The sequence below is a fragment of the Triticum aestivum genome, chromosome 7D (assembly GCF_018294505.1).
Source record: "Triticum aestivum cultivar Chinese Spring chromosome 7D, IWGSC CS RefSeq v2.1, whole genome shotgun sequence".
Lineage (NCBI taxonomy): Eukaryota > Viridiplantae > Streptophyta > Magnoliopsida > Poales > Poaceae > Triticum > Triticum aestivum.
The window spans coordinates 632,848,635-632,863,793 of record NC_057814.1 but is presented as its reverse complement, the minus strand read 5'-3'; the positions used below and the strand labels follow the sequence as shown (position 1 = coordinate 632,863,793).

At 49.2% G+C, this 15,159-nt stretch overlaps 1 protein-coding gene across 1 annotated transcript; it reads left to right on the top strand.

The window, feature by feature from the left end:
- Window positions 1-271: 271 nt before the first annotated feature.
- LOC123170288 (E3 ubiquitin-protein ligase Os03g0188200-like) lies at window positions 272-1,252 on the top strand. The gene has a single exon (XM_044588120.1). The coding sequence runs from the start codon at window positions 386-388 to the stop codon at window positions 1,154-1,156; it is 771 nt and encodes a 256-aa protein (XP_044444055.1). The 5' UTR covers window positions 272-385; the 3' UTR covers window positions 1,157-1,252.
- The last annotated feature ends 13,907 nt before the right edge of the window (window positions 1,253-15,159 follow it).

The window sequence follows — 15,159 nt, the reverse complement described above, 5'->3', positions numbered from 1 at the left end:
GCACTGGTTTGGGCATGCCTGCGTTTGCATGACATCAGTAGTACGAAACCTTGGTAGCAGGACTAATAATGTACTCCATCGGACGAAACCTCGGCAGGATTAATAATGTCTTCCATCGCGTGCGTCATCGATATCCCGGACACCATCCATGTCGAACACAGAAACAGCACAAAGCTGCGGGCGCGCGGAATATACTAGTCATACATACAGTACAATTACCAATAGTCGTAGTAGATGAACATGCAAAAGCTAAAGCAATCACCAAGCATCCATACGATCAAGGAGCAGAAAAAGGAACGTGGCGTATATATATCTTACTTTGCCAACCTAGCTAGACGCCTACACCTGTTACGTGCTTTGAGTTCGACACAGCTAGAAGGTAGACATGGTTATGGGCAAACACCTGGTCGCTGTCGGCAGAGACCTGATCTTTAGGGGGCCGCATACACTGACGCCGAGGGCGACGCCATCGACGGGCAGTAACACCACCAAGTCGACCATCATCTCGGTGGTGATATGCGTCCTGTTCTTCCTGGTCGGCCTCTGCGGCTACATCAACAAGTACTGCCGCCGCGTCGACGACGGCAGGGCCACGGCAGCAGCGCCGGTGGGAGGCAGGTCATCCTCAGGGAGGAGCTCCAGGAAGCGCGGGCTGGAGCAGTCGGTGGTGGCGACGTTCCCGGTCATGCCGTGGAGGGGCCACCACAAGAAGGACAAGGAGAAGGAGAAGACGGTGATGGATGAAGAGGAGGAGCGCTGCCCCGTGTGCCTGGCGGTGTTCGAGGAAGGCGACAACCTCCGGCTGCTGCCGCACTGCTCGCACGTGTTCCACCCGGAGTGCATCGACCCCTGGCTGCAGGCTCGGGCGACCTGCCCCCTGTGCCGGGCCAACCTTGAGAGGCCGCTGCCGGCCGACGCCGTGGCGATTGCGATGCCGGCCGAGCGAAGCGACGACGACAACGTGGATGACGGGAAGGAGGAGGAGGAGGCCATGGAGCTCGAGATGCTACGCACAGAGCGACGGGCGGCGAGGCTGCCATCAGTCGCCACGGGGAAGCTGACACTGCCGGCTCCAGTAGAGCGCATCGCTGAGAGAGTGTCTGCGGAGGACATTAACAAGCCGCCGTCCAGCGTCGATGTCATCGGCCCAAGCTAGGCTGTTCGATCGCGTGATATTGTACAGCGGTTTTTCTTTTCTCTTTTTCTTAGGGAATACAGCGGTTCGAGTCTATCCGTTTGTGCAGCGGTTTACTTCTATACTTATCAGTCCTTTTTTTTTTTTGAGGTAGTCCAGGTTGTTACGCCAAACCGTTGATGGGCACCGTGTAACAACCATGTCCATTGCGTCATTGCTTTTCCTTGTCAACTTGTGGCCCTTGAAAATGCAAGGCATCATATTTTATTCAGATCATAGTTGTAACATCACTACGGTTCACGACTTCAGGTCATAGTTGACAAGGAAAAGCAATGATGATATACATCCCTACAGACCGGTTCCAACATCTTCAGGCCATGGTTGTAGCATTCCCGCAACCAGCTCCAGCATATTCCGGCCATGGTCATAATATCCCCGCAGACCCGTTCCTGCATCTTCAGGCAATGGTTGTAGCTCCCCTGTTTGCATGTTGTTAGCTTCGTGGAGCATGATTGTAGCTCCGCATCCGCCACCAGCCGGTTCCAGCATCTGACATGGCCGTCTGCAGCATCCACCACCATCGGCTGCAGCAGGATCCGGTCACCGTCGGAGGCTTTGCAGCATCGCCACCGTTGTAGCTCCTGGTGTCGCCGGACGCAACACTGGCACGCACCGATTGCATCATCAGCGATGCAGGGTCATAGCTCACCATGCTTGGACTCATAGCCTCGTTGACGACGAGGTCATAGCTCGCAGTCCTCATAGCACTGTCGCGGTCGCAGCGGCCCTCGCAAACACCCCGACTATAACGGTTGCAACTCCTCCGTGTGTGTCTCACAGCTCCTTAGAGCGCAGGTCGTAGCTCTGGTGTGCACTCGCTCCATTTGGGTGGCTTCTGCGGGAACATAACTTATTGCGAGCACGGTGGCACCAAGTCAGCAGGATCATCAGATTTGGGTGTGAGTGGCTAGGGAGAGAGATCGTCAGAGGTGGGTGGTATGAAGAGAGAGGAGACGAAGCGAAGAAGTCGCCTTTGCTAGAAAGAGGAGTGGCTCACATGCTTTGGGGTTTGGATAAGATTGCAACATGATGAGCGGTGGGATGTGCGCGATTAAAGCTCGTAGTGTGCGTGAGGGAGCATGTAAGCAAGCGAGATGGCGCAACCACTGCAAGGATTTGGCGGGTCACCGACTCAACTCATTTACCATAGGTATTCAACGAAGAAAAACAACCCTTGCCACCTCTACAGGTCTCCTCCTATACAGCTTGGATAGATCAAATATGCCAAAGATCTAGCCGCCCACACCTTCTGTGGGCAGCATCGCTGATCCATCTCCCCTCGAGTGGCCCTATGGGCCTCGGAGGTTTGGCGGATCCTAGTCCCTTGTCTGTGGGAGGGCTCATATTCCTTCTTTTAGGTCAATTTTGTGCATGTTCGAAGGAAATGCGGTGGCAGTGGCGCCCTGGAGTTGGAATAAGATCATTTCCGCTCCGTCCCGGCTCTGGTGCTGCGTCCAGCACCGGCGAAGGACAAATGAAGGTTATGTTCCGTCAGATTTGGTTGAATCTTACAACGAGTGCTAATGCCATCGGCAATAGTGAGGTGATGTTCATGAAGCTATGCTAGCGATGGGTTATTGTTTCGTCCTCTCTATCAAGACTATTTGTGCCCCTCGTTCTCTTCGCATGCTGTGTACGGGGAGATGGATGTTTTTTTACCTGCGTCATGTATTCGCACAAATCCGTGACGGTCACATAATCATTATCATACATTATTTGACATGCACATCATTGTAGTGTCTCCGCAATCAGGGCCACCCAGGTACCAGGTTATGCGACCGTTTGTTTATGATAAATGTACTAGGGCGACCACAAAAAGTTCACTTGGGTGGCGCTCGTAGTTTCCTTAAGTAATATATAGCATTGGGACCCATGTCAGTGTTAGCATCAACAAGAGCGAGAGAGATTTCCTCTGGTCTGGGGCGGACAAGACGACCGGAGCCAAGTGCAAGGTCAATGGGAAGACGGTGTGCCGCCCCAAGGATCTAGGGGGCCTTGGTGTGCTTCATCTTGGGAAATTTTCCCGTGCACTAAGATTACGATGGCCTTGGTATGAGTGGAATGACTCCCGTCGGATGTGGGTGGGAATGGGCAATCTTTGTGACGAGGACGACATGGACCTCTTCTATGCTTCGACCACTATCACTATTGGCAATGGAGCTATTGCGCCTTTTTGGGACTCCCCTTGGTTATTTGGTAGGAAACCAAAAGGTGTGGCTCCCCTCATCTTTGAGTGCTCTACGACGAAAAAGTGGAAGGTGCGCGAAGCCTTACTCGAGGGAGCATATCCGTCAATTTATCCATCTTTGGACCTTGCTTCGGAATGTTCATCTCGAGGAGGATAGGGTGGATTCCATCGCATGGAAGCACACAACGAATGGTGGATACACCACAGCCTCGGCGTATAGGGCACAATTCTTGGGCATTGCACGCACAGAGATGAATAAAACCATTTGGAAGGTTTGGGCGCCCCCAAAACCCAAGTTCTTCGCTTGGCTAACAATTCAAAATCGTGTTTGGACCGCCGACCGTTTGGCCAAGCGAGGTTGGGACAATTGGGGACTTTGCCCACTATGCAAGAGGGAGCAAGAATCTGTGGCTCACCTCTTCTACAAGTGCGATACACATTCAGGCTCTGGGAAATGCTGAAAGTATGGCTACGATTGGATACCATGGATATTACTACTTGGCCGGGGGAACGATCAATCAAGGATTGGTGGACAAGGATGTCTAGCGCAACGAGGGTGCATAGGAAAGCTATGGCCTCCCTCACAATGCTTGTTAGCTGGACTATATGGAATGAGAGGAACGTGAGGATTTTCCGCAACAAGTTCAAGCCACCCAACATCCTATTTATCAACATAGAGAGCGAGGCTAAACTTTGGATGACCGTCCGGGCAAAAAATGTGGGTCTTTTGATGCCGGGGGAGTAATGACCATGATGTAATATTTTTCATTTTTTTTCTTCACAATGTGTTACAAACTCTTGTCCGTTTCCTTCTTAATTAATGGATGAGCCAAAGCTTTTGCCTCCGTTTCAAAAAAATTGTGAAAACTGCAGTAAGAATGTTAGCAAATAGTAGATAATTGTTGATACTGGCTAAATGTATGTTATCCAGCTTTAATATTAATGCAAAGAAATTTTATTGGGAGCTAATTTTGTGGTTCGATTAGAATAGCTACTTTTCCCAATGCAGATTCCCAAAAAAACAGAATTTGTTTGGAGTTAGGTTTTGGATGTGGGTTTATAGGAGTTAACTTTCGGGGATCGATCAAATATGCCCTAAGAGCCTCCTTGATTCATTTAAATATGTAACAAGATCTTTTTTTCATTGTTGACATTATCCGTCTATTTGGTTCAAAGTAATGGAACATAGAAAAAAAATTATTTGCATGATGAACGTGACGCATTGGGAATTTATTTTCTTGATCACTAGTTCAAAAATAATAATTCAGGATTCCTACAATCTACTTAGACATCTTTTAATAATTGTCTTGCATGAAGAACCACAGCAGCTACAGCTATAGCCCCAGGCCTGGTAACAACTTCCTTTGTAATTCCTTCATAAAAAGTATAGAAAATCATTGAAGTTTATCACTTAACATAGCACAGCCCCAGGCGCAACGTGCTTCTAGCTCGATCCGCCACTGAAGAACCAGACGCGTGTATTCAGCACCATAATAACATTGCAACTTTGGTTTTATAGTTTTATTTGAGCTTTGACGTCATTTTCACAGCCCCAAGAGTAATTAATAAATTTTGGCTAGGCCCTTTGCAATATCTAACACTAGGTGTTGCATCTGCAGTATGTGATGAGAGTTTCTTTCCATCCCTCGCTGACGAGCTGTCAGCAATCGTTCGATTCTTCAATGAAAGGGCTGAAAACCCCCGGCCCCCGCGTCGCTCCCGCAGGGGCGACTCGGGCGGCGATAACCTAGCCCGCCGCTAGCCTCCCCTCCCCCCTCTCCTCTCCCTCGCCACCACCGGAGGGGGTCGCCGGAGCGCCGCGCGTCCGCCCGGGGAGGGTGGTGGCGAGAATCTGTTCCGCCCTGTCGCGTGCAGGGGGCTTTGGAGCCGAGGCGGCGGCCTCGGGCGGTGGAGCGACGGCGACCTCAGCAAGCGGCCGTCGCTAGTGCTGGCCGTCCTCCTTGGCCGCGCGGGTGGCAAGGCGGCGGCGGGTGGTGGCTGTGGGGCGCGGTGGCCGCGGGGGCGCCCGTCCCGGATGTGACGCCTCTGTCTCCAACCCTTTCGGCCCCTGTCAGATCTGGTCTCCGGCTGGCCCAGGCTGCCGGCGCCGCGTCTGTGCTAGGGGTGGGGAAGACGTGGAGCCCGGAGAAATCCATGGCTGGCTCTGCCGGCCACGACGACGGCGACGCCTGAGGGCGCCGTCTCCTACTTGTAGGCGCCATCAAGGTTATCCCTTTCCCCCTCTGCCTCGTTCCCCTGCTCGTATACCGGGGTGAAAACCCAAATCCCTTTGGATTGGGCGGCAGCGACGCTCGCGGCGCCGTCACCCCCATGGTGGTGCCGCCTTCGGTGAGTTTGGGGCGGTGGTGAGTCCGATCTGGTTGGTGGGCGTTTGGCGGCGACATGGTTGGAGCTGGTGGGCGTTTGGCAGCTTCGTCTCCATGTTCAGTCCAGTGGCTCCACTCCTTTGTTGCTCTGTCATCGGCAGCCCCACCGTGCTTTTGCTTCTCCTTGAGTGTTGGTTCCCTCCCAGTGCCATGTTGCCCTTCGTTGAGCTCGGCGACGCGTGTTGGTGGTGCTCTGGTATGGCATTTCGTGTGGCCATGGCGTCGGGTGTACACCTTTGCTCTTGGGAGAGCGTTCTCATCGTCCGACGGATCGGCGCCTCGTGCCAGGCGAGGGGCTAGGGAGCCCCTTTCGGAGATGTAGGAGGTTGTCGCCGATTCGGCCGGAGCCCGTGGAGCTGCCATCGCCACTCCCGCTTGCTAGCTGGGTCTCCTCAAGGTCAGATGGTGTCTCGGTGGGGTGGATCACACTCGGTGGAGGGCTTCAACGTCTCCAAGCTGGTCTTGTTCTTTAGATTCTGCATCTTTGCTTGTAGATGGTAGGAAGCCTATTAGCTGTTAGCACAGCACTCTTGTACCCTTTTAGCTGTTTTCTGTTTCGTCTCTGTTCTTGGTGCTTGTTGTAATCCTGGCCGGTTGATGGCTTTGTTAATTCAAAGCCGGGCTCGTCCTGAGCCTTCGTTCCAAAAAAAAAGGGCCGAAAAGCTGCTTAAATTGCACCTTGCGTGCACATGATGGAAGAAATACTTGATGAGTTTCACAGACAGCTCTGACAAGACCCATGAGGCACTCATACGGCAAGGCAAAGATCTGGTTACCTATGCCATTGTAAACGCCATAGCCATGAGGAAGATCTCAAAGAAGTACGACAAGGCATGGCTCCTCACTCAACCATCTTCTTCCTTTGTTACATGTGTCCTTTTCTAGAGCATAAACTCAATTTTCTCCTTAACAAAAGACATATAGATTTTTTGAAAAGGGGTGCTTTATCTATACCTAATATTAAAGGACGGATCGTTTCTTAGTTCTCCATACGTCTAATAATTGTTTTCTTTGCGTTTTTATCCATAGTTAATTGTGTTATGTGCGTTATAAAGATGTTGGGCCGTCGATTGCTTTCTATATTCAGCTGGGCCTTCCTTCCTTCCCTAAAAAAAATACCTTGATGCGTTACGCACCAACTCCGTACTAGGAGCATGATGCGTTGCATCAGACCTCGTCTCCTCACGTACGTGCATCTTGAGAAATTCCCACTTTTGGTGCTCCTGCAAAACGCAACTTCCTCCCGATCCGCTCCCGTATAAGCCTCGGATGCTATATGTCCTCTCCTTCACGTTTCCTATATCCTGATTTTTTTTGCAGGGAGATAGGCCGAGATTGAGCGAGAGGCCTTCTGCGCGCCGACGGCGGCTTCGCCATGAACGTGTACTCAAACTGGACGTGGTGGTCGTCATCCTCAATAGGATTAGGATTCAGGTCACTGGTGGACATGGTCCAAGCTGGTCCAGTACCCGACCAAGCCGTCGTTTGGACTGACTGCACCAGTGCACCGGGCCGGACGGGACCGACCAGCCTGGCGATCCTGTTTTTCTAGACCAGCGGTGCTCCAGACCCAGGCCGGACCGAGCTGACCGACGAGTGGTGGCAGGAGGCCATGGGAACTGTCGCGGCGGCGCATGGAGGCAGGGGGTGTGGATGGCGAGTGCAGGAGACGTCTACGGCATGGACACCGGCAACAGCAAGGACGCAGAGGGAGCCATTGTCCCGGCTAGCCACGGCAATCCTGGTGCGTTCCTGCACCCCCTGACGCTGCCCATGAGCCATGAGCTACGGGGTCCCAATAGCTGCGTCAGCATGCAGCAGGCGCCAGCACACGCCCATGCATACGGCGCCGGCGCCGGCGAGTACATAGGACAGGAAGAGGAGGATGCACGCAACTTTGATGCATTGACTGTATAAACTCTTCGTGGATGTCTCCTCCGCGCGCACATGCATTGAATGCAGTGTATAACCACATCACTGCACACGTGCATGCCTATAGCGCCGGCGCCGGCGCCGACGAGTACATCGGACATGGATGGCTCGTGCAGGAGCTGTAGTTTTTCTTCAGTTTCGTCAGAGAACTAGGGACATGCAACGTGAGACCTGACGACGTATTGACGCGCATGTCATTCTCTTCTGTGCACGACGCGAGCGCGGCAGCTTAGAGCATCTCCAGCCGTTGGCCCCTCCAAAACGCATAAAAACCGCCTCCTGGGGATGAGCCGGCGATACAATCGGCGCTGGGGCGGTTTTGCGCCCAGTCGTCGCCCCAGCTCGCCCTCAGGCACCGAAATTGACCCATTTTTCAGCCCCATTTCAGCAAATAAAGGGTCCATATGGGCAAGAATAGGCCCATATTCGATGTGGGTCGCCGTGTCTCGGCGTTCAATTATCAACACAATTTTTTTCTTATCACATATTTCATCACAGAAAAATCAAATACTTCAACAAAATAGTACAACAACAAATAGTTCAATACAAATTATATAGTTCAACAAATAAAAACCCATATTTCATCACACGTCGCGCAAGGCGTCCCCCTTGAGCCTCCATAGGTGCTCAATCAGATCTTTCTGCAGTTGATGATGCACCTGTGGGTCTCGGATCTCCTGACGCATACTGAGATAGGCAATCCAGGTTGCCGGTAGCTGGTGATCAACTTCGGCTAGAGGGCCTTGCCTGTAGTTGGTTCAGTGTCAAACACTGGGTCTTCTTGCTCGCTCTCGATGATCATGTTGTGCAAGATGACACAGCAAGTCATAATCTCCCATATTTGATCTTTGGACCAGGTCTGAGCGGGGTATCGGACAACAGCAAATCGAGATTGGAGCACACCAAATGCCCGCTCGACATCCTTCCTGCAAGCCTCCTGAATCTTCGCAAACCAGGCGTTCTTGCCTCCTGGCACAGGGTTGGAGATCGTCTTCACAAATATCGACCATCTCGGATAGATGCCATCAGCTAGATAGTACCCCTTGTTGTAGTGCCGCCCATTGATCTCGAAGTTCACCGGAGGAGAATGACTTTCAACAAGCTTGGCAAAGACAGGAGAGCACTGCAGCACGTTGATGTCATTGTGAGTTCCTCGCATATCAAAGAAGGAGTGCCAAATCCAGAGGTCCTGTGTGGCCACTGCCTCAAGTACCACACTGCAACCGCCTTTGGCGCCTTTGTACATCCCCTGCCAAGAAAATGGGCAATTCTTCCATTTTCAATGCATGCAGTCGATGCTTCCAAGCATCCCAGGAAATCCTCTTCCTGCATTCTGTGCTAGGATCCGAGCAGTGTCTTTCGCATTGGGTGTTCTCAAGTATTGCGGTCCAAACACTGCCACCACTGCCCGACAGAACTTGTAGAAACACTCTATGCTGGTGGACTCGGCCATGCGCCCATAGTCGTCGAGTGAATCACCGGGAGCTCCGTATGCAAGCATCCTCATCGCTGTCGTGCACTTCTGGATCGAGGTGAATCCAAGTTTGCCGGTGCAATCCATCTTGCACTTGAAGTAGTTGTCGAACTCCCGGATGGAATTCACAATTCTGAGGAGCTTTCGGCTCATCCGATAACGGCGCCGAAATGTTTTGTCGGCGTGAAGTGGAGCATCGGCGAAGTAGTCGGAGTAGAGCATGCAGTAGCCTTCGAGACGATGCCGGTTTTTTGCTTTCACCCGCCCAAAAGCCGAGCCACCTCGCCGCGGCTTTTCAGTGCTCGCCAGCAGCTGGGCGAGGGCGGCGAGCACCATCATATGCTCTTCTTCCTGGACGTCGGCCTCGGCTTCCTCCTCCAGCAGCGCGGCGAGCGCTTCCTCGTCATCCAAGTCCATCGCCGAGGCAGGAAAATCGTCGAACACCTTGCGCCCGGTGGGCGTGCACCCGCCTCTAAACTGCCCCTCCGCGGCCAGAAACGCCCAGCTGCTGTTGGAGGGGCTGCCTCGGCGAACCTCTGCTATTTTTCCAGCGGGGAATGGCTATCTAGCGGTGAAAGGCGCCGGCCGGCGCTAGTGGTGGCCGAGGGCGCGTGGGCCTGGAAGGCGAGCCGGGGAAGAAAATCTTCACTTTTCACCTGAGGATGTGGGCCAGCTGCGCTTTTCTCTTGCGCCGGAGCCCCCGACCGCCCCCCAGTGCGCCGGGTTCGGCCTGCGGTCGCCGGGCGGAAAAAAGGGCCCGGCGCTTTTCGTCGGCTTGGGGGCGCGACTAGGGCGTTTTTTTGGCGCCGGCGCCGAAAAAGTGGCCTGGGGGCCTGTTGGGGGCGCGGCTGGAGATGCTCTTAGTGGGCGTCGAACTAGCTGTGGGTTGGGCATTTTCCCTACAATTCAGAAGAAGAAAATTGGTAGACTGGACGTACTGAGCGGGCGTCTCAAAAAGAGAACAACTCGGTAAGTGATATTAACCAAAAGTCTCATTTAATTGATAGTATATTGTATATAAGAAAAAAAATACAAATCTCCATGCAAGATCTAAGAAATATAACATCGGCTGAGATAGAATGAAGTCTCAGTCAATTAAGACTTAGCAAAACTGTTATTTGATAAATACATGTGTATATATATTTGATGGAGCCGTCTAATTTGGACTTGAAATTACACGGCTATAGAATTTCCTTTCAACTTGCTAACTCAATTTACTTATTTTTTAAACTCGGTAATAATTCTAAACAGCATAATTCATACAATGTTATTCAAAAGAATGTTTCTTTACATTTGCTTATATATATCACTCTGATGTGAGATGTGTTATAAATACCGGTCTGTAAATAATTTTGTCAGTCATTGTTATTAATTACCTCATGTAAGCTAGACAGCATGTAGTGCACATAGTTTAAATTTTCGTAGACAAAATGACTAATTATTATGCATATATATATTTTACACCATACAATGGTGTGAAGAAGACATGCGGGAAAACAAATAGGACTCGTCATTCCTCCATGAAACAAGTTCACAGTCAAAAGCGAGGGACGGTATTGAGGCGCGGTCTGAGGGCATGTATGGAACATGTGTGGGGAGGAACTCATGAAGGGCGGACCTCACATCCAGCTACGACATGAGGTGGTTAAGCTCATCACCTTGAAATTTATCATGTCTAGACACGTTATGAGATGAAAAACGCATCCATCGTTGGTGTGTGTGGCACCATGTTGAAATAGAGGACGCGAATGGAGGAGACGATCCTTGAGCCATGCTTATTAGAATAGGAATGTGCGATATTTTCTCTCCCGTTGCAACGCACGGACATTTGTGCTAGTTACTTAAAAGGTTTAAGCAATACGCCCGGCCTTTGAATAATTAAGATACACACAGCCAAACAAAGTCCTCTCGCATGAACAAAAAATAAAAAGGCGGAATACAAAGATAGAGTCTGTATAACGCCTAAAGCGGAGGTGGGCCAATCCTAAAATCATGTTGCCACCCATGTTAGATAAAAGTATCCCTCATCGTATCCTTCAATCGTGTACACACATCCGTAAAAAGGTCTCAATTCTCCACGCGTTGTAGAGAGGACCATAAACGAAGAATCCCGGTACATCTGTAGATAACCTGCATTAGAGAAGTACTTTTTCATTAAAAACCCTTATCATTTCTACAGCCAAAGCGACCAAATAACGGCAAGCGCTCCCACCCTAAGAAGAGTTCTAAACATGTGATCAATCTCATGTAACCATTGCCAAATATATTAACAACACTAGAAGGAGAATACAAGCCAGAAGCTATCTGGATTACTGACCATATAGACCGAGCCAATTTGCATTGGAAGAATAAATGTTTTATTGTCTCATCATGATAACAAAAAACACATCACGGACTTCCATGCCAATTCCTCTTAATAAGGTTATCTTTAGTAAGAATGACTCCGCAACGAAGATACCATGCAAATATTTTATTCTTAAGAGGTATCTTCATCTTCCAGATCTTCTTGTTATTATCAAATGGCACATCAGACTGGATTAATGCTCTATACATAGACTCCATTGAGAATTGTCCATTCCCATGTAGGTTCCATCGAAATACATTAGACACATGTGACAATTGCACCGTGGACAACCGTTGAAGCAGGATGTACCATGATTGGAGTCTGGATCCAATTAAATCTCTTCTGAATGTCATATTTGGCGGAAATAATTCCATTACAGTGGCAATAGTATCGCCCTTATGACGCACAATGTTGTATAGAGCCGGATATTGTTCCCGGAGTGTGGCATTTCCTAGCCACTTGTCCTCCCAGAATCTAATTTTCGAGCCGTCCTTAATCGAGAAGGATCCATAGGAGAATAAATATTTCTTCGTAGCCATTAGACCCACCCAAAAGTGAGAATCTTCAGGCTTCCAGTATACTTGGGATACCACCTTGGAGCCCACATATTTCCTCCTCAGAAGGGTTTGCCATACACCATTTTCGGTCAGTAATTTAAACAACCATTTGCCGAGGAGGGCCCTATTCTTAACCTCAAGGTCATGAATGCCCAACCCGCCTTGGTCTTTGGGACGGCAAACCACACACAATTTAGCCAGTCGACATTTCTTTCGCTCGCTGTCTCATTGCCAAAAGAATCTTGATTGAAAATAATCCAATCTATGTAAAACTCCTTTTGGCAACTGGAAGAAGGAAATCATATATAGTACCATATTACTTAGTATTGAGTTTATGAGGACCAATCTTCCACCCAGAGACAGCAGTTTACCTTTCCAACTGCTAACTCTTTTTTGCAGCCTCTCCTCGACATGTTTCCATTCAGCATTTGTGAGTCTTCGATAATGTATCGATATCCCCAAATATGTGATCGAAAACTGGCTCAACCCACATCCGAACAGTTCAGCGTACAGGTGGGCCTCGTCTTGAGCCTCGCCAAAACAAAACAATTCACTTTCATGAAAGTTGATCTTCAGACCTGAGAGTTGCTCGAATGCTGATAAAATTAATTTCAGATTTCTTTCCTTCTCAAGGTCATGATTCATGAAGAGAATCATATCATCGGCATATTGAAGTATAGAGAGACCACCATCAACTAGATGACTTACTACCCATCAATTTGGCCATCAACCTTGGCACGCTCAATCATGACTGCTAGCATATCCGCCACTATATTGAATAGCATGGGCGATACCGAGTCACCTTGTCGCAATCCCTTCTTTGTTTGGAAATAGTGTCCAACGTCATCATTGACCTTAATGGCAACACTACCTCCAGAAACGAAGCTATGGACCATAGCGCACCACTCTGCAGAAAATCCTTTCATTCTGGGAGTTTGTTGAAATATTGGCCATTTGGCTTTGTCATACATTTTTTCAAAGTCTATTTTGAGTACCACCCCATTCAACTATTTCCGATGTAATTCATGGATAGTTTCATGAAGGATAACAACTCCATTTAGGATGTTTCTTCCTTGCATAAAAGCAGTCTGTGAAGGACAAATCACATGTTCAGCAACCGAATTTAGTCTAATAGTCGCAACCTTCGTGAATATTTTGAAACTAACATTAAGGAGGCAAATAGTTCTATATTGTTGTATCCCTTCAGCCTCATTAACCTTGGGTAATAAAATAATCTCACCGAAGTTTAAGCGAAACAATTCCAGATGGCCAGCATGTACGTCGCTAAACAAAAGTAGGAGATCCGGCTTGATGACTTCCCAGAAGTTCTGATAGAACTCAGCGGGAAAACCATCTGGACTCGGGGCTTTGTTGTGCTCCATTAGGAAAACCGCCTTTCTAATTTCCTCCTCGGAGTATGGGGCTGTTAGAAGGCCGTTTTCCTCATCAGAGACCTGGGGAATGATACGTCTACAGCGTATCTACTTTTTCAAACACTTTTGCCCTTGTTTTGGACTCTAACTTGCATGATTTGAATGGAACTAACCCGGACTAACGTTGTTTCCAGCAGAATTGCTATGGTGTTATTTTTGTGCAGAAATAAAAGTTCTCGGAATGACCTAAAACTTCACGGAGAATTTTTTGGAATTAATAAAATATACTGGCGAAAGAATCAACACCAGGGGGCCCACACCCTGTCCACGAGGGTGGAGGGCGCGCCCCCTGCCTCGTGGGCCCCCTGAGGCTCCACCGACGTTAGCTCCAACTCCATATATTCATGTTCGGGGAGAAAGAAATCAGAGAGAAGGATTCATCACGTTTTACGATACGGAGCCACCGCCAAGCCCTAATCTCTCTCGGGAGGGCTGATCTGGAGTCCGTTCGGGGCTCCGGAGAGGGGAATCCATTGCCGTTGTCATCGTCAACCATCCTCCATCACACATTTCATGATGCTCACCGCCGTGCGTGAGTAATTCCATCGTAGGCTTGCTAGACGGTGATGGGTTGGATGAGATTTACCATGTAATCGAGTTAGTTTTGTTAGGGTTTGATCCTTAGTATCCATTGATACGTCTACAACGTATCTATAATTTTTTATTGTTCCATGCTATATTATATTCTGTTTTGGATGTTTAATGGGCTTTATTATACACTTTTATATTATTTTTGGGACTAACCTATTAACCGGAGGCCCAGCCCAAATTGCTGTTTTTTTTTTGCCTATTTAAGTGTTTCGAAGGAAATGAATATCAAACGGAGTCCAAACAGAATGAAACCTTTGGGAACGTGATTTTCGGAACAAACGTGATCCAAAGGACTTGGAGTGGACGTCAAGAAACGAACGAGGAGGCCACGAGGCAGGGGGGCGCGCCTACCCCCCTGGGCGCGCCCTCCACCCTCGTGGGCCCCTCGTAGCACCACCGACCTACTTCTTCCTCCTATATATACCTACGTACCCCCAAACCATCAACAGAGGAGCCAAAACCCTATTTCCACCGCCGCAACCGTGAGATCCCATCTTGGGCCTTTTCCGGCGCTCCGCCGGAGGGGGCATCGATCACGGAGGGCTTCTACATCAACACCATAGCCTCTCCGATGATGTGTGAGTAGTTTACCTCAGACCTTCGGGTCCACAGTTATTAGCTAGATGGCTTCTTCTCTCTCTTTGGATCTCAATAAAAAGTTCTCCTTGATTCCCTTAGAGATCTATTTGATGTAACTCTTCTTTTTGCGGTGTGTTTGTCGAGATCCGATGAATTGTGGGTTTATGATCAAGATTATCTATGAACAATATTTGAATCTCCTCTGAATTCTTTTATGTATGATTGGTTATCTTTCCAAGTCTCTTTGAATTATCAGTTTGGTTTGGCCTACTAGATTGATCTTTCTTGCAATGGGAGAAGTGCTTAGCTTTGGGTTCAATCTTGCGGTGCTCTATCCCAGTGAAAGTAGGGGAAACGACACGTATTGTATTGTTGCCATCGAGGATAAAAAGATGTGGTTTATATCATATTGCATGAGTTTATCCCTCTACATCATGTCATCTTGCTTAAAGCGTTACTCCGTTCTTATGAACTTAATA